Source organism: Pongo abelii, chromosome 7, assembly GCF_028885655.2.
Source record: "Pongo abelii isolate AG06213 chromosome 7, NHGRI_mPonAbe1-v2.0_pri, whole genome shotgun sequence".
Lineage (NCBI taxonomy): Eukaryota > Metazoa > Chordata > Mammalia > Primates > Hominidae > Pongo > Pongo abelii.
In genome coordinates, this window is record NC_071992.2 from 128,772,696 (window position 1) to 128,797,884 (window position 25,189).

The 25,189-nt window shown below is 33.6% G+C and overlaps 1 protein-coding gene across 4 annotated transcripts in view; it reads right to left on the reverse strand.

Moving 5' to 3' along the window:
* CSMD3 (CUB and Sushi multiple domains 3) overlaps window positions 1-25,189 on the reverse strand; it is a 1,211,731-nt gene that overhangs the window by 371,367 nt on the left and 815,175 nt on the right. For all 4 annotated transcript variants that reach the window (XM_054518783.2, XM_063726791.1, XM_063726792.1 and 1 more), the window contains one exon: window positions 2,243-2,412. In XM_054518783.2, coding sequence (XP_054374758.2) covers window positions 2,243-2,412 — 170 coding nt within the window. The remainder of the gene's footprint in view (window positions 1-2,242; window positions 2,413-25,189) is intronic.

Sequence of the window (25,189 nt, forward strand, 5' to 3'; positions counted from 1 at the left end):
GACTCCACCATGTTTGATATTGTAAATTACTGGAGATGGGGAGTAACTTTCGTGGATTAGTTTTCAGTTAGGCAAATAACTTTCCACCCTAAGATGGCTTTGGGCGCCACAATTTTTCAGAATTAATCATGTGTCTTTTTGAGGGTTCATCTTTCTGCTTGTATATAACTATATGTTTCCATGTCAAAGGGTATCTTTCAGCCAATAGTTGCCCATTGGATTAATGGGAAGAATGAGGTAACACTAAGCATCTTCCCTCTTATTCTGGCAGAGAGACCATGAAGAAGACAAACACGGAACTAAAAGTTCACCCTAAATTTTCTCTATAGAGTGCCTTGCTGAAATTGTTTTAAAGTAATAATTCAAAATAAATCTCAGGCAAGCCTATGAGTAGAAGGATAATTGAATTGGTGTGTTTCTATTATAATATTTAGTATATAATATTTTCCACTTTGGGGAAAGTATATTCTTGGAAAATTACAGAATTCTTAAAAGTTCTTGAGGACATAAATTTTTTAACTTTTTAAACATATAAGAGAAATCTGTATTTGAAGAAATCATTTAAAGGGCCTTACATCGAGTCTTTTTTTTTTTCTGCCTTCTTTTGTTGTTCCCTATTACATCCCCTTGTGTTGTCACTTATGGCTGAAGCTCCACCCTTCTCAAGGTAGCACATATCAGAAATGCATGTGGCTTTACTCCAAATAAGTAAGACCTTGGTTAGAAAGTTTTATTTTATTATTAAAAAGAATCATTTGTTATCCCAAATAAATTATCCAAATAATATCAGTATAGGAAAGAAATGAATGAATTTTAAGCATTACAAAGAAATATTTTAGGGAGAACAATTATAGGCATGAGTGAAGATGTGAAGAAACACTTCCTGAATTTTAGCTCACCAACGCATGTTTATTATTGTTGCTTCTGCAATACAGAGTAGTAGCTAGACTAGCTTACAGATCTTATCTATGCATTGATACGTTTTCCCCCCATAATTTGCTTGAAAATAAAAAGCACTGCCCCTGTTCTATATACAAGCGTCCTATTAATCTCAATGTTGACTCCAATTGAGCAAACATAACTTACTTTAACAGAAATACCCAAACAATGATCTAGAGGTGGGAGAGTTTTACATAGTGAATTTTGTTGCCAGTTGGAGAAAAATGCAGAAAATAAGAATGCATATTATTGATCGTAGATTAACGTTGAAATTGTATACATCTAGATACATGGTGAGAAATTTTCCCCAAAGCCTATACAAATCTTATAAGCATATCATGTTATTGTGTTAGAGAGCCATCAATTACCATGAAATAATATTTTTTTAAAAAGAAACTAACCAATAACATTAAAATCAATCATTAAAAAAAAATTCTCCTGCTGCAGCCAATTTGGAATAACATAATTTTTTTTCAAGGTTTGTGAAAACAGAAGTATAATGAATTTTTCACCTGGCTTAGGAAAATCTTAACAATTAGAAAAAAAGCTATATAACTATTTAAAAAATATTTAAATGTGATTTTTGGAAGTGTTTACTTTTACTCTAATGATAAATATAAACTATATTTACCAAAATATTTATATTGAAAATATAAATCAGCAACTATGAAAATATTTATTTGCCAAAATGTTATCTTTTTAGAAAAGTAGACATTTGATTATTTCAAAATGTTTAAATACATAATGTTTACACCGATAGTCATTATCAACAAAGTATATTTTTTCTTAATTGATAGACATTGACTTGTTTGGTTTATATATTCATAAAATGTATCCATAGTCATAAATGCAAAAGATTCTTCACATATTAACAAAAATAAATAAGTCACATTATAGACAATAGAATACAAATAGAAACAAGTCACTATTATATTTCTTAAAGAAATGACTATCACATTGCATGATGGTCATTTGATGATGTTTTATATATAATACTTATTAGACAAGATACTTGACATTAAAGTTTTCTTATTTGGGTATTATTAAAACATTAAAATTTATGTATCATAAAACAAAAATTTACCTTTTATTATAAATAAAAATTGGAAACAAAACATACTATTTCAATGGAAACCATAATAGAAAATGAGAATTAATGTATAATTTGAATGTGTGAATCGTAGAATCAACTTACGGTTAATACTATATACACACACATATATATAGGTGTATATATTTATCTATTGATGTACATTTAATGACTAAAAATGATCAATATACAAGTACGTCTGAGTTCGCCTACCTTAAGAACATCTCCTTGTGCTAAATGAAATGTTCTCGCTGAAATATTGATTCCCTTTCCTGCTTGAACCTGAATACTATAAATGCATTCATGGTTGTTTTCATAGTTGAGTGGATAATTTGGAGACAGCAAAATTCCTTCATTATTCGTTGCAGATGCACCACATTCAGCTGCAGGTAAAACAGAATATTGAAGTACAGTTTAACAGATAGCAGTATCATTTTCAAGCAATATCATGTACGGAGGTGTAATGCACTTTATTTCACCTAAAGCCTAGCAGAAAAATAATATACAGAATGGCTTTATGTTGTAAATGATTAATACCCTCCTCAAATAACATATGGGTGGAAGAGACTACAGCCCATCGAGAGGACACTGTGTACAAATGAAAATATACAATAGTTGTAGTAATTTTCCCCCTGGATTAAAGGATAGCATAGGAAAGGGTGCGAGCATGAATTTAAGAATGTATTTTACATTTGTGATTTCTGATAAATTTAATACATTTAAATTTATAATTTAGCTCTTTTAAATGAAAGAGTTTTGAATAATTCTAACTTCATCTTTTAAAACATTTTTACCTTTTTATTAATTTGACCCTTGTTTTTTCTCCTAATACTCAGTATTCTGCTGACACAAGAATTTCAATAATAAAAAGGGAATCAAATATTACATTATCTTTGAAAACTGATATAATAGTTAAACTCCCCTGGTAATAACAGTTAAACAATAATTGTAACAAATTGGGCATCTTTGGAAATTATATCACCTTTCTCCGTATAGAAAATTAGACTAGATTAAGGCATTCTTATAATAGATAAAATGGTACTGCTAAGCCTTCATGACTAATTTTGCAAAATTTGAGGAACTGTCTAAACATTTAGGAAAATGTGAGAATTTCTCAACAAATTTAGTTCAAACTTAATTTTAATGTATTTAAATATAAAAAGCTTGTGGCAATATTGCAAAAGAAAACAATAAGTCCTTTATTTTCTAGAAATAAGATTTTAAAAACAATGATTTATGGGAACAGTCAGAGAAAGACAAGGTGAATAATGAATTGCTTTACCTTTTAAATGCTTAAACATTAACAAAAATAAGGCAAAGGAAACAAAAGCCTAATGAAATAAAAATGATCAAAAAGAAGCAGTCAGTATAATATCAACATTGTGTGAAATAATAGTAAAAACTAATGGTGTGATACTAACAGCCAGGATGACACAATAAAAGTTTTCCCTAAATTCCTTTTAAAGAAAAAAAAATCAAACTTCCAATATTGATTTAAATTACTTTATTTTAATGTTACTTAAACATGTTCAAAAAATAGGTACGTCCTTATGCTTTTAGCTGCGTACAATTATAATACCAAAACCAGTTTACAAATACAGGAACAAAATGACAAAAACAATAAAATAAAAAATAGCAACATGTATCTAATGAGGCATAAGATTTTGTTTTCCTAAAATTAGATCGCCTTTGGCTATGTGGATCAGGTAACAGCTGCTTCAGTGTAGGCTTTTGAAGTTTGCTATATCTTTAATTACTCTATGCTGTGTAACAACTTGATTCTCATTCATACTATGCCTCTGTGAACTGCTGAGAAACTTTCATCTGTATAGTGCAACATAATGCCAGGCGTCCATCACTTAGTGGAAATCATTTACATTTTAATTCTCCTTTATTTCTTTCTACTAGCTTTTTGGAATACAGGTATGTTTGTGGAGGCATGAAGACAAATGTAATCTGGATTACACAGGTGATCTAAAATGCACATATATTTTTGTCAATTAGATTATTTAGAAGGGAATGCAAATTATTTTAAATTATTTTACAGAGTCATGAAGTTTTGAAAATATAAATGGTTTTAGTTCTTCTCTGTAATAAGCTGACACAATATTTTTCAATTGCACGTCTAATCTTGCACTTTCTGGTTAAAATATACTGATGATCAGCAAGTCAAAATCCAGAGAATGTTATACAAGGCCATTTACAATGCGATCCCAGTGTGCCTGTCCAGCTATTACCTACCCTTCTCTGCCACGGACCTTGCAATTTAGCTACACTGAGCTACTACTGGCCCTTGACCACAGTCTCACAATCTGAGCCTTTGAACGTGCTATTTTCTCCACATATGAACACCACCTCTGGTCCCAAGAGATGTGACTAAAGAAAATTACCGCCCATAAGGAAAATTACTTGATATGAAATTAAACTATTACGGTTCATTTCAGTATCCGGTGACTGTGATGGTATATTAAATTGAAAAAAGCAACATCCCATTAAAATATCACGGATAATTCTCCACGAATAATAGTCATGGTTCCATGCTTATGAATGCCCAGCAAAAATATCATCACTTCAAGATTTTCATTATATATAACATGATTAGCACAGCAAGTTTCCATAAAGCTTATTTAAACTGAGAAGATAAGTATTGGCAAACTGTGACTGAATATTCTTAAGATACGTTAAAATTGAGAAAAGGAACTAGCAGCAGAACAGCTAACCACAAGAGAGAAGCATGGTTAGTTGATACAAGGAAGACAAAGGCATATATGAAAATGTCAACTACATGAGAAAGGAGTTTGAGTAAAGCAAGTCCTAACGATCCAACCGGTAAAGGTGAGTTGAAAAAGTTATCTCTCAGCCATAGTGACATTTATGGAGAGTATACCGCTATCATTGAACGGTCACAAATGTGTGACTCAGAAGATTATGTCAATGTTAAGGTTTTCAGTCAGGTGCTATAAGGAATAGCATATGTAAAATAAAACATGTATGTGAAAAATGTGTTACAATAAAAAAGCTACAAGTTCACTGTAGTATAAACAATTTATTTGCTTGGTTGGGAATGTACTGTAAGATATTTGAAGGGGCTAGGGGCAAATGATAGAATGCTCTGATTTGGAAAAAATAAATTGATAGGTTGATTCCATAGATATTTATGAAATATTTATTATGTACTGGGTGGTGAGGGGAATAGTTGAAGCTCTTATGTGACTTACTTTCCAGTGGAAAGGATGGATGTCTATCATACAATCACTCAAATAAAAATATAGTATGTGAAAGCATGTAAGTGAGAGCCCTGACATGTCCTGAATAGCCAGAAAAGACTCTCTGAAGTACTGCAACTTGAAAATGGATGAGTAAATTAAGGGTGAAGGGAGAAGACAAGTGGGAGAAAAGAATATTCCAAACAGAAGGAACATATCTAAAAACATTATTGGAGGGGGTGGGAGATGAAGGAGATAATGACGGGTTCTAGGAACTGAAAGACCTGATATGAAAAAGCTTTCTTTGTGCAAGGTTGATCTAGAGGTCGATCTCTGAGGATGTTTATCTGGTGTGATAGCAGAAGAAATGTTCTTTCTTAGGTGTGTATGAATGGAGAAGTCATTAGGTGTGAGCTGCTTGTTCTTGTGATGGAGAAATCCTTTTGTCTTTAAGCCTTGGAATTTGGTGGCAGAATTTGAAGAGCAAAAGAGGAGACTGAATGAGGTACATTTATAAAAGTTTTTGAGATTTTGGGTCAGAAAACCACTGCTTCGGGGTTTAGGGGTTGCAATGTTTTCTGGAGGTGAGGTAAGCACACTTCTTCCTACCTTAACATAAGCCCAGGATCTTGTTTCTCTCATGTCTTGATCCAGAGTGAGTTTTATGTTCTTGATAACTGATGCTACTAACTGATAAAGCCTATGTTTGATAATAAGGATTTCCTACAAAACAATTAATATAAAGCTATTAATAGGTAGTAATGTTTCCTCTCTCTAATTTGAATTAGAGGGTGGTATCATCTTTAAATTATAAAAATTAATAATATGAAAACATTACATAATTTAGCAGTGTTAGGAAAATATTTTTGGAGAATAAGTACTTAGTGCTCGTTTTAGCATATAAATATTTTCTGTGCAATTTCTAGTGTACACATCGTATATGATGACTTTTCTGAAAAACAAGTCCTATTCATATAAAATACTTTTTTTATTTAAATGTACAGCTTAAGATATCTATTCGAGTTACCAATATGAAACTCTTTGCTGAGTATAAAAATAATAGGTTGATAAATGTGGCTTTAGTTGGATTGAAGTGGGGAAGAAATGTGTACTGAAATCTGATGATAAGAGTCACTGATACAGTGAAGAATTCACTAGAGCAGGGATACCCAAAAACAGACAAGACATGCATCATTAATCTCCATTACTGAGATAAGAAAATCTGGTAGCATCTATTGTACACATATAGTCATATAGTTTTAGATAAACTGAAAAAATGCTTTTCATCAATTTGACTGGAAATCTGAAAAATGTCTAGATCAGCAAAGTTCACAGTTACTTTTTTAAAAATGTGCATTACAATTGAGTCTCTTTATTTTTAAACTGTTTTGTGAAAGCAGGCAAAATATACTTGATTTAGATTGTTCAAAAAACTTAGAATGTTTTTAAACATAAACATATGGTATGCAAGTCAAATAAGGAGTAGCATTAAGCAGAAATATATTTTTCCATGTTTATTACCAGAAGAAAAATAATAATACGTGATTTTGCTCATAGAGGATCATATGAGGATCAAATCCAAATCAATCATTTCTTTTCTGTATGTGAATTCAAATTTTTTTTCATTTTTATCAGCTGGCTGAGCCCATTATATTCCAAATATAGTTTAGATTTCATTTCATTAAGTTAGGACACCATTGATTATAAAATGCATCTTTATGTGTCTCTAAAAAAGCAAAAATGCTGCCAATACACTATAATAGTCATTGATTGTGAGATACATACATATTTCACAGGTGTTAGTTTTTTAAAATGGGGCATTTAAAAATTGTGAAATATGGTAAAATGTGTTAATAAGATTAATTTGTGTGTGGTTTTTTTTTTTAGCACTTCTCCTAAGATGCCTTCTCAACTTGGCAGTATTAATAACACTTTGTTCTTCAGAAATGTTTAGTCAAAAATATTTTATTTTCTTAAATAGGTATTTTAATAATACTTGGATTTTCAGAAGTGGGTAGAAATTGTAGGGTAGAAAGATACATTAATTTCCTTATGCCCCTACTGAGAATATGAGAATCCATTAGTATTACTTGCATACAGTCTTATTTTTTTTTCTTGTGTTCTTCTTAGGCAATAATAGTACTTAACTGGCTTTCTCCTTTTAGCCCCTCTAAATACAATACATGTATGTATCCAAGTGTAAACTAATGCTACTTAAAGTTATTTTAAAAAAAAAAAAAGTTTAAACATTTTTTGAAGAATTTCAAAAAAGTTTCATAGCTACTTTTTCCCCTTAAACATTGGTTTTTAATGCATTTTCTATGATCATTTTTTACCATACAGAATTAGGGTAATCATTATTACCATGTAGAATTATATTTTTGTGTGTGAATTGCAGTCACAATTGAAACGCTTAAATTCAAAACTTTTTAAAATCAATTATATCATTTTCTGTTGAAAATACTGACTATTTCCTATAATCTGACATTGTCTTTTCATCTTTTCTTCTTTCCATGAACAGCTACTGAAGGTCTACTGTGCTCAGTTATTTATTAAAAATAATGTTCTTAATAAAAAATAACTATGGATATGCCTGATACTGTATTAGGTCTTGGGGATAGGTCCTCGTCCTCATGTGATATGTACTCCAAAAAAGAGGCAGACATGGAAACTGGTACATGCACTAACATGTAGTCTCTAGTATGATACAAGTTCATGTAATAGGCTGAGATGGCACAAACGAAGAAGTAGTACATTTTAAAGGAGCTGCAAGAGAATTACATTAAGGCAGACTTCATGACTGTGTTTTTCTTGATTTGAGTAAGAAATGTGGTTCCAAAGGTAATCAAAATGTATGAAGAAGGGATTCCAGGCAAAGTGAAATACTTGAATGAAAGTATAAATAGGTAAACCAAATTGACATTAGTTGGAAGAACCAGTGATTCATACACCATTCTAAGACATTTGAACTTTATCTTGTAGGCAATGGAGATTCGTAGAAGAGTTTTAAAAAGAGAAAAACATGACCAACTTTGAGAAATCCATTAGGGCAGCTCTATGAGGAATGAATTGTAGTCTTGGGTTACTAGAGGATGAAAACCCTAGAGAAGATTGTTGTAGTGCTACAGACAGAAGATGAGAGCTTCCACTAAAGTGATGGAGGAAGAGGAGATGCCAAAGTAAAAGTTACAGAACTTGGAGACAAGTTCGATGTCAGGGCACGAAAGAGAGGAAAAGGTAGAGAAGACAATGAGTGGCTTTGATTATAATGCCGATGAATGTATTTTTGCACAAGATAAATTTGGTATGCCTGTTGGACGTCAAGTAAAGTATTCCAAGCAGATAGACATATTTGTACCCATGAGATTGATCTTTTAAAGCCACAGACAAAAAGGTTTATCCAGAGAACACACACACATACATATGTACACATATTGAGAAGAGAAGCAAACTAAGACCAAGGTACACTCAGCAAGAGAATTTAACAGGTAGACAAAAGGGACATTCAAAGAAGGCAGCATCATGGAATAGTAAAGAGAGGATAGTTTTAAGAAAATAATTGTCATCAGTGTTAAATCAGAGTTCAATTAAAATGAATACTGAGAGTACATTGATTTGGGCAATTAAGAGTTTGGGAAGAAAGGAACTATGATATTGTCTGTAAAGGGTCAGGGGTGATACAGGTTTGAAGGAAGGGTTTTTTTGTTTCTTGATGTTTTTGTCTTCGGTTTTGTTTTGTTTTTTGGTTAGTTTTGAATTAAAAACATTTCAGGACATTTATATTTTAAGCGAAAGGAATAATACAGAGGTGGAGGGTGACTGGGGTTTTAAAATGCTGTCTCTGAGTCAGAACACCCAAAAATCTAATAACTTAAAACCAAGCTAAGAAGCCACTTGAAAAAAATCTATGTGATTTTTAAATATAATAACGTAAGACATGGATTTAAATTCCATGTGCACTATAATTACTACTATAGAACACGACATATATAATAAAATATGCTACAAAAAATGACAACAAATTCTACAGTAGTTTTCAAATAAATGGCTCTTTATTTAAAATTCACTGAAGAAATATGAACACTGTGCTCAAAATAGATTGCTTTGTTTTCATTATTTTTTGAATACTGCATATTGGGCCAAGATTATTATTGACTTATAATGACAAGACCTTTAGAGAGTAGACCTTTGACTACCTCATTTAACGCAACCGATAAGAATGGTATTATAATAAATATGGCTATGTCAAAAATGTTTCTAAATAAATATTCCTTCCTCCTTAAAATACATTTTATACATTTTTGTGATGCAAAGAGAAGGTAATCCTTTATGCAACAGTATTGTTTTCATGTCTTTTAGTCAAACGGTCAAACCAAATTGTAGTGTTGAGTATACTGAGAGTAAAGAAACATGTCATAATATTTCTTATATCCCATGATTTTTTTTTCTTTTTTCTTTTTTCTTTTTTTTTTTGAGACGGAGTCTCGCTCTGTCACCCAGGCTGGAGTGCGATCTCGGCTCACTGCAAGCTCCACCTCCCGAGTTCACGCCATTCTCCTGCCTCAGCCTCCTGAGTAGCTGGGACTACAGGCACCTGCCACTACGCCCAGCTAATTTTATGTATTTTTAGTAGAGACGGGGTTTCACCGTGTTAGCCAGGATGGTCTCGATCTCGTGGTCCGCCCTCCTCGGCCTCCCAAAGTGCTGAGATTACAGGCGTGAGCCACCGCGCCCGGCCCCCATGATCCTTATATACTTCTCTAGACCCTGTGAAAACCCAATAAATATTGCTAATTCAATAACAAGGAGGTAGGAATACTAAGAAAAAGAGAGATTCATTATTCTTGGAAGTGTGAGAAGCAGTAATTGCTGAAAACAAGAACAAAATATACTTCTTTTATCTAATAGATATTTTATCTAATATAAATTTTTTAATCTAATAGATTTATTTAATTTCTCTGCATACTATATGCACACCTTATCTGAAGGTGATATGAGCAATAGCAATAGCTAGTAGTAGTTGTTAAGTGCTTACTATTCTTTAAATGCACTTCTCAATGAAGTAAACCTGTGTTTTGGAGGATAAATTTGAAAATGTGAGTGGTGGAATAAGGTACCCAAGATCACAAAATGGGTAAACTTTAAACACAAATAGTTCTGTCTCGAGACCCAAGACACTTAACCCTTTCATGATATTTCCACTCAGAGGTGAATAAGATACAAACATACAATCAAGGAACTTCACTTTCTCAAGGACTATAGGAATTTCTATAAATTACTATACTACAAAGCAAAAGGTGCAAGAAAGTAAGAGATAATCTGTTCAGGTTTAAGGAGAGAGACATTGCTTCTGATGAAAAAGTCAGAGAATGCTTCATCAAGAAGGTAGCATTTTGGTTGCACTTTGAAGAATTCAAAGTGGAATTTTGATTGGCTGGGAAAAGAAAAGACAGATTCAGGGGAAAGAAGGCACTTCAATTTAAACATATTAATTTTCCTGGTATTGGGGAAAAAGGGAAAGGCAGGAGTAACTTTTAGTTTTACTTAGTTCAATTAATGTTTTTATATAGTGTCCCTTCTAATTTCATAACTGCCTTGGCACCATGGAAATATGCTGTCTACTATGAGTTAATTAAATACTTAAAATTATACTTAATCTTAAACCATAGGTATTAGGGATGTTAAAAACAATTTTTCTATTTATAGATTGAAATACAAGTTTCAGGTTAAGCATAACCTTAATAAAGTTCTCTAGTACGGCAGGGGAAAAAGAGAAGCCGATGGGAGCAGATAGCTTCCTGTGCATTTTCTTCTATTACTTTAGAGTGGTCACTGTCTATCTAACAATTTTTAACGAAATGATAAGGAAGCAAATAAGCCAAACATTCTTAAATATTAGGATGATTTTTATATTATTGGGAGACCCCCAATATCTAATTCAATGATCCAATGTTATAGCAAACAAAACTTTTAAAAGATTTTTTTCAGCACATTTAAAGAGAAGTTTATAATATAATCAGCCCTTGAATAAATAAAGGGTTAGGGGGTTGACTCTCCATGCATTTGAAAATTTGTCGCCTGTAACCCTAGCACTTTGGCAGGGCAAGGAGGGTGGACCACCTGAGGTCAGGAGTCCGAGACCAGCCTGGCCAGCATAGTGAAACCCTGTCTCTACTAAAAACACAAAAATTAGCTGAGTGTGGTGGCGGGTGCCTGTAATCCCAGCTACTCAGGAGGCTGAGGCAGGAGAATCATTTGAACCCAGGAGGCAGAGGTTGCAGCGAGCCAAGATAGTGCCGTTGCACTCCAGCCTGGGCAACAAGAGCGAAACTCCGTCTCAAAAAAAAAAAAAAAAAGAAAAAAGAAAATTTGTGTCTAAATTTTGACTTCCCCAAAACTTAACTCCTAATAGCCTATTGTTGACCCACAGCATCACTGATAACATAGTCAATTAACATATATTTAGTATGTTATATGTATTATATACTATATTCTTACAACAAAAAGTAAGCTAGAGCAAAAATGTTATTAAGAAAATAATAAAAAATATATATATAGTACTGTATTTATTGATACTGTAAGTTTATGTTATCGGCTTACAAGATGAATCAAATGTCTGAAACGGTAGGCAATCACAGCTGCAGACATCAATCTATGGTACATACCAAGCAATTCACATTTTTGGGTGGTGGAGTGAGGAGAGAGACAAAGTCTTGCTCTGTCTCTCTCTGTCGTACAGGCTGGAGTGCAGTGGCACTATCTTTGCTCATGCCTCAGCCTCCCAAGTAGCTGGGACTACAGGAGCATGCCACCACGGCAGGCTCATTTTTGTATTTTTAGTAGTAAAGGGCTTTTACCATGTTGGCCAGGCTGGCCTCGAACTCCTGGCCTCAAGTGATACACCCGCCTCACCCTCTCAAAGTGTCGGGATTACAGGCGTAAGCCACTGCATCTGGCCCAATTCACATTTTTTTCTTGTAATGTAGTGACATTTTTCTGCTTCTTGGAAGTACTTCCAGCATTGCTAGTGTCACTTCATTCCCATGGCATTATTCAGTTTATCGTATTGCATTAAACAACAAAAAATACCTGAGAAATTACACAAATCAAATTTTACTGCGCTATGCAGTTTACTGGAGAGACAAATTGCTGATATGGAGATGACTGATGCTACATGGTACTTTAAGCAATACTTGCAACACTTGGGCTCACCATAATAGCAAAAAGAAGTGGCTAAGAAATTATTACTGTAGTACAGTATGTACTGTAGTTAATTTTATGCAGTTGTGATTTTATATGGCATCTTTATATTTATTTACATTCTTCTCCACTGCAAATAGTGCCATGTATGGTCTGTAAGTGTTTGTGTGGGTAAGTTTGAAAAAAATGTTAATTTTTTATAATAGATTTGTGGACATTTTATGGTAGTAAATGATAAAATAGACTGATGTATACATATATTTTATGCATTCATGACATATCTAAGTTTTTCTCTTTTTTTTAGGTTACATGGTTCATCTGTGAGTTTTTTCAAATTGTCACAAATCTCCAAAAAGTTTTCTAATATATTTATCAAAAAAAATTGCATATTAGTGGACCTAAATAGTTCAAACTTGTACTGTTCAAGTGTCAACTGTATAATGAATGTGTCACGAATATATTAGGTAAGTTAAGGCATTGGTAACAAACAAACAAAAATCAAATAAAACCAGGTTAGAAGTTTAATGGGAAATAAAATCTTCATTAAGTAAATCTAGTCACTTAAACTGAATATTGATTCAGACTTTATTGAATAAATAATATTAATTTTTTTTCAACTTAAGATCATCATCCATTCCCACTTATGCTCTCCAAAACTAACATTATTTAACATTTTTCAAACTGTAATATGCAAACTTTCAGTTAAATGAACATTTTTTCAGTTGGAAGGTAGAAGGGCAAGGGAGATTTTTACTGCATTACTCATGATAAATATTCAAAAAGTTCAGAAGACCTTAAGAACTGTTTGCAGTACAGTTTGAGGCCAGGTAGTGTGATGCCTCCAGCTTTGTTCTTTTTGCTTAGGATGGCATTGGCTATTTGGGCTTTTTATTTTTGCCTCAATATGAATTTTTAGAGTAGTTTTTTTCTAATTACGTGAAAAATGTCATTGATAGTTTGATAGGAATAGCTACAGATAAATACAATGAAAACAGCATGGTACTGATATAAGAATAGAAACATAGGCTAATGGAGCAGGTTAGAGAACCCAGAAATGAAGCCATACACCTACAACGATCTGATCTTTGACAAAGTCAACAAAAACAAGCATAAGGGAAAGGATTCTGTATGCAATAAGTAAGTAGTGTTGAGATGACTGGCTAGGCATATGGAGAAGATTGAAACTGGACTCTTTCCCCTTTCATCATACACAAAAACCAACTTGGGATGGATTAAAGCCTTAAATGTAATACCTAAAACTATAAAAGTTCTGAAGGAAAACCTAAGACATGCCAATACGTAGCTCCTGGCAAAGGTTTCATAATGAAGATGCCAAAAGCAATAGCAAGAAATACAAAAATTAACAAAGAGGACCAAATTAAACTAAAGAGCTTCTGCACAGCAAAAGAAAGTATTAACTGAGTAAACAGACAACCGACAGAATATGAGAAAATATTCACAAACTATGAATCTGACAAAGGTCCAATATCCAGAATCTCTAAGAACCTTAAGTTAGCAAGCAAAAAACAGACAACCTTATTAAATTATGGGTGAAGGGCATGAACAGACACCTCTCAAAAGAAGACATAAATGTGGCCAATAAGCATATAAAAAATGTTCAACTTCATGACTCATTAGAGAAATACAAATCAAAACCACAATGCGATATCATCTCACACCAGCCAGAATAGCTATTAATAAAAGTCAAAAAATAATGGATGCTGGTGACGCTTTAAAGAAAAGGGAATGCTTATACATTGCTGGTGGGAATGTAAGTTAGTTCAGTCATTTTGGAAAGCAGTTTGGATATTTCTCAAAGAAGTTAAAATAGAACTATTATTTGACCCAGAAAGCCCATTACTGAGTATTTACTCAAAGAAATATAAATTGTTCTACAATAAAGTCACATGCATGCATATGTTCATTGCACTATTCACAATAGTAAAGACATGGAATCAACCTAGATGCCCATCAATAGTGGACTGCACAAAGAAAATGTGATACATACACACTATGGAATACTGCATAGCCACAAAAAGGAATGAAATCACGTTCTCTCCAACAACATGGAAGGAGCTGGAGACCATTATCCTAAGCAAATTAATTCAGGAACAGAAAGCCAAATACCACATGTTCTCACTTATAAGTGGGAGCTAAACACTGAGTACACATGGAAACAAAGAAGGGCTCAATAAACACAAAGTGAAGGGTGGGAGGGCAGAGGGTGGGAGTAGGGCAAGGATAAAATAAAACTACCTATTAGGTACTATGCTCGTTACCTGGAAACGAAATAATCTGTACACCAAGCAGCCATGACATGCAATTACTCATGTAACAAACCTGCACATGTACCCCCTGAACCTAAAATAAAAGTTGGAAAAAATACCTGTTTTCACGGCTCATTTTACACAAATGTAATCCTAAGTAATTTATATTATGCTTAATTGTGATTAATTTATCACAAAGAATTTCTAGCATAATCTGTCAATCCTGCCCTTCATTCTAATAAGTTTAGGCCTTTAAAGCAGAGATATGGCTCTGTACCTTACACTTAAAGCAACACTAGCTAATTAGATGCACAGGATGGTGAAACAGGAGCTTCTATCATCATCCTCTGAAGCAGCATCAACTTAAACAAGTATCTACAAACAAAAGTACCTTTGTGGAAATCTGGAAGTCCAGTGAAGAAGTTCCAACAGACTGTGGCATCATAAAATCCAAAAACTGACTTATCAAAGGAAGAACAGTATCAGGTTACCTATGTCGCCTGTCCCCCAGGGTGGCACAGCTCGATGCCAAGAGAAGCCCCCGCAGCCCATGATTTCTCCTACATGGAAAGTAAAAGCGTAGTGACTGAGTGCCTGACACCTCCAGCATGCAGAACACTGCCTAATAGACCCACTTCTATCTTGCTTCACCTAGAATCCTGAAGTGGTTGATGCTGCTCAGTAACTGAGAGAGGCTGGAAAGAGAGAAGGGAGGCTGCAGAAGCTACTAATAGCTCCACTGACTCCATCAGAGAGGCTACCATGAGATGTATGGGATGCTTTGCCTCCAGAACCCCAGATCATCCAGGCAGATAATCAACAAAGATACACTGTACTTGAACTACCCTATAGACCAAATGAACCCAACAGATAGAGCATTTCATCCATCAGCAGCAGAGTACACATTCTTCTTAAATGAATACGGAATATTCTTCAGGACATATCACATGTTAGGTCACAAAACAAGTCCGAACAAATTTAAGAAGACTGAAGTTATACCAAGGACCTTTTCAACTTAATGGTATACAACTAGAAGTTGGTAACAGGAGGAAAACTAGAAAATTCACAAATATATGGAAATTAAACAACATGATTGTGAGCAATAAATGGTTAAAATAAGAAATCAAAAGGAAAATTTAAAAATATCCTGAGGCAAATGAAGGAGGAAACATACAAAACCTTATGGGATGCAGCATTGTCCAAGAGAGAAGTTTTCAGTGATAAATGGCTGCATGAAGAAAACAGAAAGATCTCAAATAAACAATCTAACTTTACCCCTCAAGCTACGAAAAGAAAAAAAAAAAGCTAAGCTCAAAGTTAGTGAAAGGAAAAGGACAAAGATCAGAGCAGAAATAAATGAAATGGAGACTAGAAAAGCAATAGAAAAGATCAACAAACCAAGAGTTGGTTTTTTGAAAAAATAAACCAAATTTGTAAACTTCAGCTATACTAAAGAAAAAAGAGAAGCCTCAAATAAATAAAATCATAAATGAAAGAGGAGGCATTAAAAGTAATAGCACAGACATATAATCGTAAGAGACTACTATCACAATTACATGCTAACAAATTGGATAACCTAGAATAAATGAATAAATTCCAAGAAAAAACATGACTTACAAAGACTTATAAATAAATATTAATATAAATAGATTAATAATGAGTGAGAAGTCTGATTCACTCATTAAAAATCTCCCATCAAAGAAAAGCTCAGAAACTGATAATTTCATTGTAGAATTTTATTTAACATTTAAAGAATAATTAACACCAATCTTTCTCAGACTCTTCAAAGAATTGAAGAGGAGAAAGCACATCCAGATTCATTTAAAAGGCCAACATTAACCTGACAACAAAGACAGACAAGATACTACCAAAAAAATTTACAGGCTGATATCCATGATGAACATAGGTTCAAAAATCCTAAAAAATTTTTAACAAACCAAATTCAACAGTGCCATGATCAAGTAAGATTTATCCCTGGGATGCAATATGCTTCAGTTTACTGTACAGATACTAATAAACGTGATATATTACATTAACAAAATGAACGACAAAATTATCATCTCAATAGATGCAGAAAAATCACTTGACAAAATTCAATAACCTTTCATGAAAAAAATTTCCAAAAGATGAGGTAATAGAAAGAATGCACCTAAACACAACAAAAGTCATATATCAGAAGCCCACAGCTGACATCAAACATTGAAAAGTTGAAAGCTTGCCCAACAAGATTAGGAACAAGAAAAGAATGCCCACCCTCACTAATTCTATTTACTGTAGCACTGAAAGTTCTACTTTCAGAGCAACTAGGAAAGAAAAAGAAATCAAAACAATCCGAATCAAAAAAGAAGAAGGCAATTGTCTCTGTTTGCAGATGACATCATCTTACATATAGAAAACTCTAAAGACCCCACCAACAAAACTGGTAGAACTAACAAATTAATTCAGCAAAATTGCAAGATATAACATTAACATACAAAAATTAGTTGTGTTTCCATATACTAACAATGAACTATTCAAAAAAGACATTAAGAAAGCAATGCCATGTATAATAGCATAAAAAAGAATAAAATACTTAGGTAGAAATTTAACCAAGGAGGTGAAAGGCACACTGAAAACAATAAAACATTAATAAAAAAATTGAAGCTATGAATAAATTAACATCCTGTGTTCATGAGTGAGAAGACTTAATATTGTAGAAATACCTATACGTTCCAAAGCAGTATACAGGTTTAATTCAATTCCTATCAAAATTCCAATAGCATTTTACACAGAAATAGAAAATCAAACTAAAATTCATATAGAGCCAAATAGCTAAAGCAGTCTTGAGCAAGAAGAATGAAGCTGATGGCATCATACTTCCTGGTTTCAAATTATTACAAAACAAAACTAATCAAAACAATATGATACCGGCATACTGGCATGAAAACTATATATGTGTATATATATATACACACACACACACACACACATATGTGTTTTCATATAATTTATATATGTATGTGTGTGTGTATATATATATATATATAATAGAAAACCTCAAAATAAACCCAGGTATATGTGGTCAATTAATCTTCGGCAAAGGCTCTAAGAATATATGAAGGGGAACGAAGAGTCTCTTCAATAAATGGTGTTAGAAAAGCTAATATTCATATGCAAAAATATGAAACTGGCTCTTTATCTTACACATACACAAAAATCAACTCCAAATGAATTGAAGACTTAATCATGAGACCTGAAACCTTAACACTTCTAATAGAAAACAGAAAAAGTGCTCTATAATTGTAATTTCAGAGATGATTTTTTGGATAAAACACAAAAACACAAACAATAAAAGCAAAGATAAACAGATGGAATTACATTAAACTAAAAAGTTTCTGCCCAGCAAGGGTAACAATCAACAAAACGAAAAGACAACACATGGTGGTGCATGCCTGTAATCCCAGCTACTCAGGAGGTTGAGGCAGGAGAATCGCTTGAACCTGGGAGGCGGAGGTTGCAGTGAGCCAAGGACGCACCACTGTACTCCAGCCTGGGTGACAGAGCGAGATACTGCCTCAAAAAAAAAAAAAAAGAATGGAAGAAAATATTTGCAAAACACATACTTGATAAACGGTTCATCTACATTATATTCAAGAAACTCATATTACTTTATTTTTTAAAAATATGTTTATTACGGCATTATTCACAATAGCAAAGACTCGGAACCAACCCAAATGTCCAACAATGATAGACTGGATTAAGAAAATGTGGCACATATACACCATGGAATACTATGCAGCCATAAAACATGATGAGTTCATGTCCTTTGTAGGGACATGGATGAAATTGGAAATCATCATTCTCAGTAAACTATCGCAAGGACAAAAAAACAAACACCGCATGTTCTCACTCATAGATGGGAATTGAACAATGAGAACACATGGACACAGGAAGGGGAACATCACACTCTGGGGACTGTTGTGGGGTGGGGGGAGGGGGGAGGGACAGCATTAGGAGATATACCTAATGCTAAATGACGAGTTAATGGGTGCAGCACACCAGCATGGCACATGTATACATATGTAACTAACCTGCACATTGTGCACATGTACCCTAAAACTTAAAGTATAAAAAAAAAAAAAAAAAAAGCTAAAGCCAAGCACGGAAGCCACATCCGAGGCATGTTGGAGAATCTGTCACAGAAGATAAACTGGCAATAAGAATTAGCAACCACCCAACTCAGGAGAGCCAGCACCATGAAAAGAAACAGCAGATTCCACCAATAGAAAAGCCCAAGCTTAAAGAACAGGTGAAAACAGCAATCAGAAAGGAGCGTATTTAATAATCTCAAAGACATAAAGCACCATATCTACAAAATGGGAATATGGATGTTTCAAGGGTATTTTCATAAATGAAGTAAACAAAAAAGGCAGGGGACACTGTGTTAAGGGAATCTATTAGATTTGCAACCAGATCCATTCTCATGTAAGAGGAGGAGCTCTGTTTCACAGATACAGGTGCAAATGTGTGCAGAGAGTTCATCAAGAGCGGCCGGGGGCAAAGTAGGTGACTGGGTTGGCAGAAGTGTGGGCAACCCATACTGAAATAAACCCAGGTTTCCTGGACACCATTAAAAAAAAAAAAAAAAAACCCAAGCAACCCTATTAGGTAATGGGCTAGAGGTTTCAGTAGACATGTCTCCAAAGAAGACATACAAATGGTCTACAGGTATATGGAAAGGTACTCAGCATCACTAATCATCAGAGAAATGCAAATCAAAACCACAGTGAGATACCACCTCACATCTGTTAGCATGTCTATTATAATAAAGTAAAAAGATAACAAGTGTTGGCATGGATATGGAGAAAGGGGAACACTTACACATTGTTGGTAGGAATTTAAGTTGGCACAGCTATATAGAAAACAGTAGGGAGGTTCCTCAGAATATTAAAAATAGAACTACCATGTGATCCAGCAATCTCACTTCAGGGTATATAGCCAAAGGACATAAAATCACTGATATCTGCATGCTCATGTTTATTGCAGTAGTATTCACAGTTGCCAAGATATAGAAACAACCAACCTAAGTGTATATTGATGGGTGAATGGGAAAGAAAATGTAATATATATATGTAATATATATGTATAATATATATATTATATATATGGAATATATATATGTAAATGTAATATATATATTCCATATATATATGGAATATTATTCAATATGGAATATTATTTAGCACTTAAAGAGAAGAAAATCCTGACTTTGCAACAACATAGATGAACCTGCAAGACATTATGGTAAGTGAAATAAGCCAGACACACAAAGACAAATGTTCCATGATCTCATGTACATGCGGGATCTAACAAAGTCGAACTCACAGAGTAGAAAGTTTGTTAACAAAGGTGGGGGGTAGGGGAAATGGTGAGATGTTGGCCAAAGGGTACAAATTTACAGTTGTAAGATGAATAATTTCTGGAGACCAGACACACAGCATGGTTACTATAGTTAATAGCATTGTATCATAAGCTTAAAATTTGCCGAAGAGAGATCTTAAAGATTCTCATCATGCACACACACACAGTGTAACTATGTGAGGGGATGGATATGTAAATTAGCTTGATTACTGCAATCATTTCACAATGCAGATGTATAATTAAAACATTACGTTGTATATCTTGAATACAGGCAAGTTTTATTTGTCAATTATACCTCAATAAAGCTAAAATTAAAAAAAAACCCACAATGTTAAGGAGCTTCAGCAAAAAGTACAGGAATATATCGATCTCTGGCTCCCTGTCCTTTGGGTCTCAAATACAGTCTCAATTGTCTAATATTTCCCTAGTTCCCACTATCACATTTCAAATGGCAGTGATCAATATGGGACTTCCCCAGCTGTTTGAAATACACATTGTTGCTGATTTCACCTTTTATTCTCTTCTTACCGGTAATAAAAAAAATTGTATATGATCTTATTAACCAATAAATAAATGTCCAAAGACCATTTTTACTAGTGATTTTTGAGTTCTGCAGAATTCATAAAGCAGGTATTTTTTCCTAATGCTTCTCAAAATGAAAGAAAACAAATAAACAAAAAAAGGCACATGAGGAAAGTCTCTATGCCTGACTGCCTCCTGACTGCATCAGCTGAGCACCATCTTCTGATTTTCATCTCTTAGCTCTTCTCTAGAGGCTGAACAGAGTGGACTTCATGCCTTGGGAGTATACTGATCCTGCAATGATTGGCCTTATCTTTGGCCAATGTATTAAATATCACTATTTCAATTCAGAAAGAAGCTTCATGCTTTCTTCCTCTGTATCTTCGAGTTGCATTGAAATGCATCATGCAAAGTACTCAATAATTATATACTATAAAGCAAACAATAACTCTTGGAAAATGTGACATTATAGATGAATTTTTAAGATGTGAGAGGATTTGCTATGGACTAAAGCTTTTTTGTAAAATAATTATATGAAGAGGAAACAAAATCAGTATGTGAACAATTCTTCATTACGACAAATTTTAGCTCAAGTGTTTGAAGTTTTATGGAGATGGAATGACTGAGAAATGCCATGCATAATGCAGGTAAACCTTGACTTTACATCTGTGAATACAAAAATTAGGAGCAAGACTCCCAATCCTAAACCATATCCAGGTCAGTAAGGTACATCTGATTGGTGAGTATCTTCCCAAAAGCATTTCTTATAGGTATCATGGAGAATATTTACATTCTCTGAAATGTACCAAATTTATTCAAGGAAATAAACCATCTTGGGTTTTATCACTTTAATTTTACTAGTGAGTTATTGTCTTCTTTATGTTAATAGCCAAAAGAGACATAAAAGTTTCTTTAGAGACGAGTAGTCCAACTTTCAATGGGAACTTAAAATTTCTATAACAAAAATCTAAAAATTTTAAAATAAATAATTAGAAGCATAATAGCTAAGCATTGATAGTGTTTAGCTGTATGCTTTGCTCTAAAACATGCTCTATAATAGACTATTGGCTTTTTAGATGGCTGTGTCATTCAAACTAGATCTGACTCATTAGTACTAGCATGGCATTTGTTGCTGGCAACAACACATGTTGAGTCATTTTATATTCCCATTACGGATTCTAGCTAATGGAATTAAATTCAGAATGTGCCTTCTTTGTCTACTGGACTGCAAGTGTGCATACAAAATACACAATTTGACAATATAAAACAAAATATATTCAAATTTCACTTATGTGACATAAATCTAAGCATGTAAAATATAGCATTCTGAATTAAAATATTACATTTTAAACCATTGATAGATTAATACAAATTCTATTACAAAGCAGTCACTTTGCTATTTGCTGGGAGTAAGAAGAATTAAACAAATAGATTAAATGATAAATTGCTTTGTGATGTGCTAAGTGCCATAAAAACAAATATGAACAAGTTTGGTGGCAGTACTGTGAATGAAATAACCAATTTTACCTATATTAGTTGAGGAAAGCCCAGAGATAAAGAGAACCAAATAAGGTTTTAAAAGCATAAAATACAACCTGCTAAAACAATTCTATAATTCCTTTGATTTTCCTGAGGAAAAAAATCTCATTTCATTATGGTTCTTATGTTCATTAGACAAATTATCAGCCAGATATAACAGATATACAAACACCAAATTTTATTTCAGCAGACCTAAAGTCTGCATGGATGTAAATAAAAAACTATCCCTTTCATTGGTCTTCACCATAGTAGTTTCTTAGGAACAGTTGATGGGGTTCAGATTCTTTGAGGATTTTTCACCTTATATTGTAGTTTTGCATTCTCTGTCTTGTATCCAAATGGGGAGGGATTAAGAAATCCAAAGAATTAAGAGAAGAGATTGCAGTATAGGGAAACATGCTAAGAGATTATAAATTATAGGATTAGCTAGAGAATGGCAAGTAGACCCTCTTGAATTCTTCATAGCAACACTAATGGTTCTAAAGTAGATAAGCTGTGATCAGAGTTGGGAAACAGCGTTCTTCTGAGGACATTTTCTTAAAAAAGAAAAAAGAAAAACATTGTGATCCTGCATGTATATTTTTAGACAATCCCAGTTAAAAACATTTCTGAACTCTTTCTTTCTTTTTTTTCTTTTTTTTTTTCAGATGGAATCTTGCTCTGTCAACCAGGCTAAGTGCAGTGGCTCCATCATACCTCACTTTAACTTTGAACTTCTGGGCTCAAGTGAGCCTCTAGTCTCAGCTTCCAGAGACACTGAAATTATGGGGGTGCACACCACCACCACCATACATGGCTAATTATTATTATCATTTTTTTTTTGAGAGACAGAGGAGTGCAGCAGGGAGGGGGATGGTTGATGGGGTGGTCTGAGATTCTTTTTTGCCCAGACTCTCCTTGAATTTCTGGCTTCAAGCTATCTTCCCACCTTAACCTCCAAAAGGTGCTGGGATTATAGGCAGGAACCACCATGCCCAGCCTAAAGTTTAACCTTTAAAGGAAAGTCTATGTGTTATAAAATTACTGAGAAGAAGATCGTCAGTCTACAGGTGGTTTAATTGTTCTTTTAACAGGTTGTCACCTAAAGGTGTCTTAATTTTATTATTCCTTTATCCATGTTTGCTATTCTCTGTTTTTCTCTCACTGCTCCTATTTTCTCCCCTACTGTTATTATTACAATAGAGGTTTTTGTTTTCATTTTTTTGGTTTGCTTGCTTAAATTTCTTTGAAGAAAAAGTGCTCTATAAAGCAAAAATGGAAAGGAGAAATCCTCTTGTGGTAGATTACATATATGGAGTTTTATTTTATATTAATTTAAATCATGCACATTTGAAATACCTTAATAATTAAAATATTAATTCTTACTTTACATAAAGTTTCAATTTATGTAAATAACTCAATAAAAATAATAATCACCTAATTTCAAAGATGTGAACCAAATTGGTTGTAAACCATGTTTATTTTGAAATGCCACATGGCCTTATACCTTCATTTTAACTGGAAATACCCTCCAGCCTTTGGCACACTACACTTTGCAAGAGAAACACTATGGAGTGATTGTAGGTGACATTCTTTCATTCATCTCACAAATATTTATTGAGCATCTACTAGGTACCAAACACTATGCTCTGTGCTAGAGATCAGCCATTAAAAAAAAAGCAAGAAAGATAAATAATAACTGCTTTTTTCATGATATATCTATTCTCCTGAGCAGATAAGACAATAAACAAATATAGAAAAATAAACAGATTGGGCCAGGCACGGTGGCTCATGACTGTAATCCCAGCACTTTGGGAGTCCAAGGTTGGAGGATTGCTTGAGGCCTAGAGTTCGAGACCAACCTGCACAACAAAGCAAAACTTTGTAGAATTTTGTTTTTATTTAAAAATATTGGTAGATTAAACAATAAGTCAGATGGTTGTATGTGCTAAGGAGAATAAGCAAATTAGAAAAGAGGATAGAAAGTATTGAGGGGATATTCATCAAAAGTCACTTTTTAGCAGAGAACTGAAGGAAGTAAATGGGCAACTATGAAGATATTTGGGAAAAAGCATTGCAGGCAGAGGGAATAGCAAATACAGGGCAGGAGGATGTGCTTGGCCTATTGAGGGAAATGGCAAGGGGAACACTGCAGCTGGAGTGCCCTAATTGCCATGGTAGCAAACTCACCACTCCATTTCCACTTTTGCTCCCCAGAGTCTATTTGTAACTTAGAGCCTGAATGAGCCTTTAATGACATATATTCTAGGATCACTGTATGTTTGTCTCTTTGACAAGCCTTTGCTCAGAATCCTTTAATGGCTTTCCATCTTATTCTGAGTAAAACCAAAGTCTTTGTAATGGCCCACAGAACCCTACCTCGTGTACTGTTATCTCTCTGCCCTCACCCCATCTTTTTCTCCTCCTTACTCATTCAACTTTCAATGTCCCCCACTCCCAGGGCCGTTCCCCCAACACACAAATATATACACAGTAACAAACCACTTCAGGATGAAATGAATACTTCTATTAGAGAGGTTCTGTGTATCTATTCCATCTAGAGCTTTTTATTTTTAGAATTTAATTTTTTAGACTTACAAGTAACCATTTCCTTTTAAAATAAAGTATTTTAAACCAAGAACTATACAAAGTTAGATATTGAATTTTATTTTTTAGTTTAAATCCCATTCTCTATTCTCCTCTCAGGGATCAGTTATCAGGATTGGAATTTGAATATTTCAAAAACCTCTTAAAATCTAGTTTAGTACATAAATGCTACCTTTTACACTGGCTGGTAATTCAATTACAGATACCGTGTTTGAGTTTTTGAACTACTCTGCAGTTGTTTTTATAGTCTAGCATAAAAATTGGAGTTGTTGAGTTAGTTTCCTAAACTTATCCATTAGATATTGAGACAACTGTAGACATAACAAGAATACCATCTCTACTCATATTTTCTAGGGCTAGAAAATAACAACTGGTCTTATAGAATATAAAGTTTAAAGTTTGTACCTAGTTTGAAAAGAATATAAAACCAATGACAATTT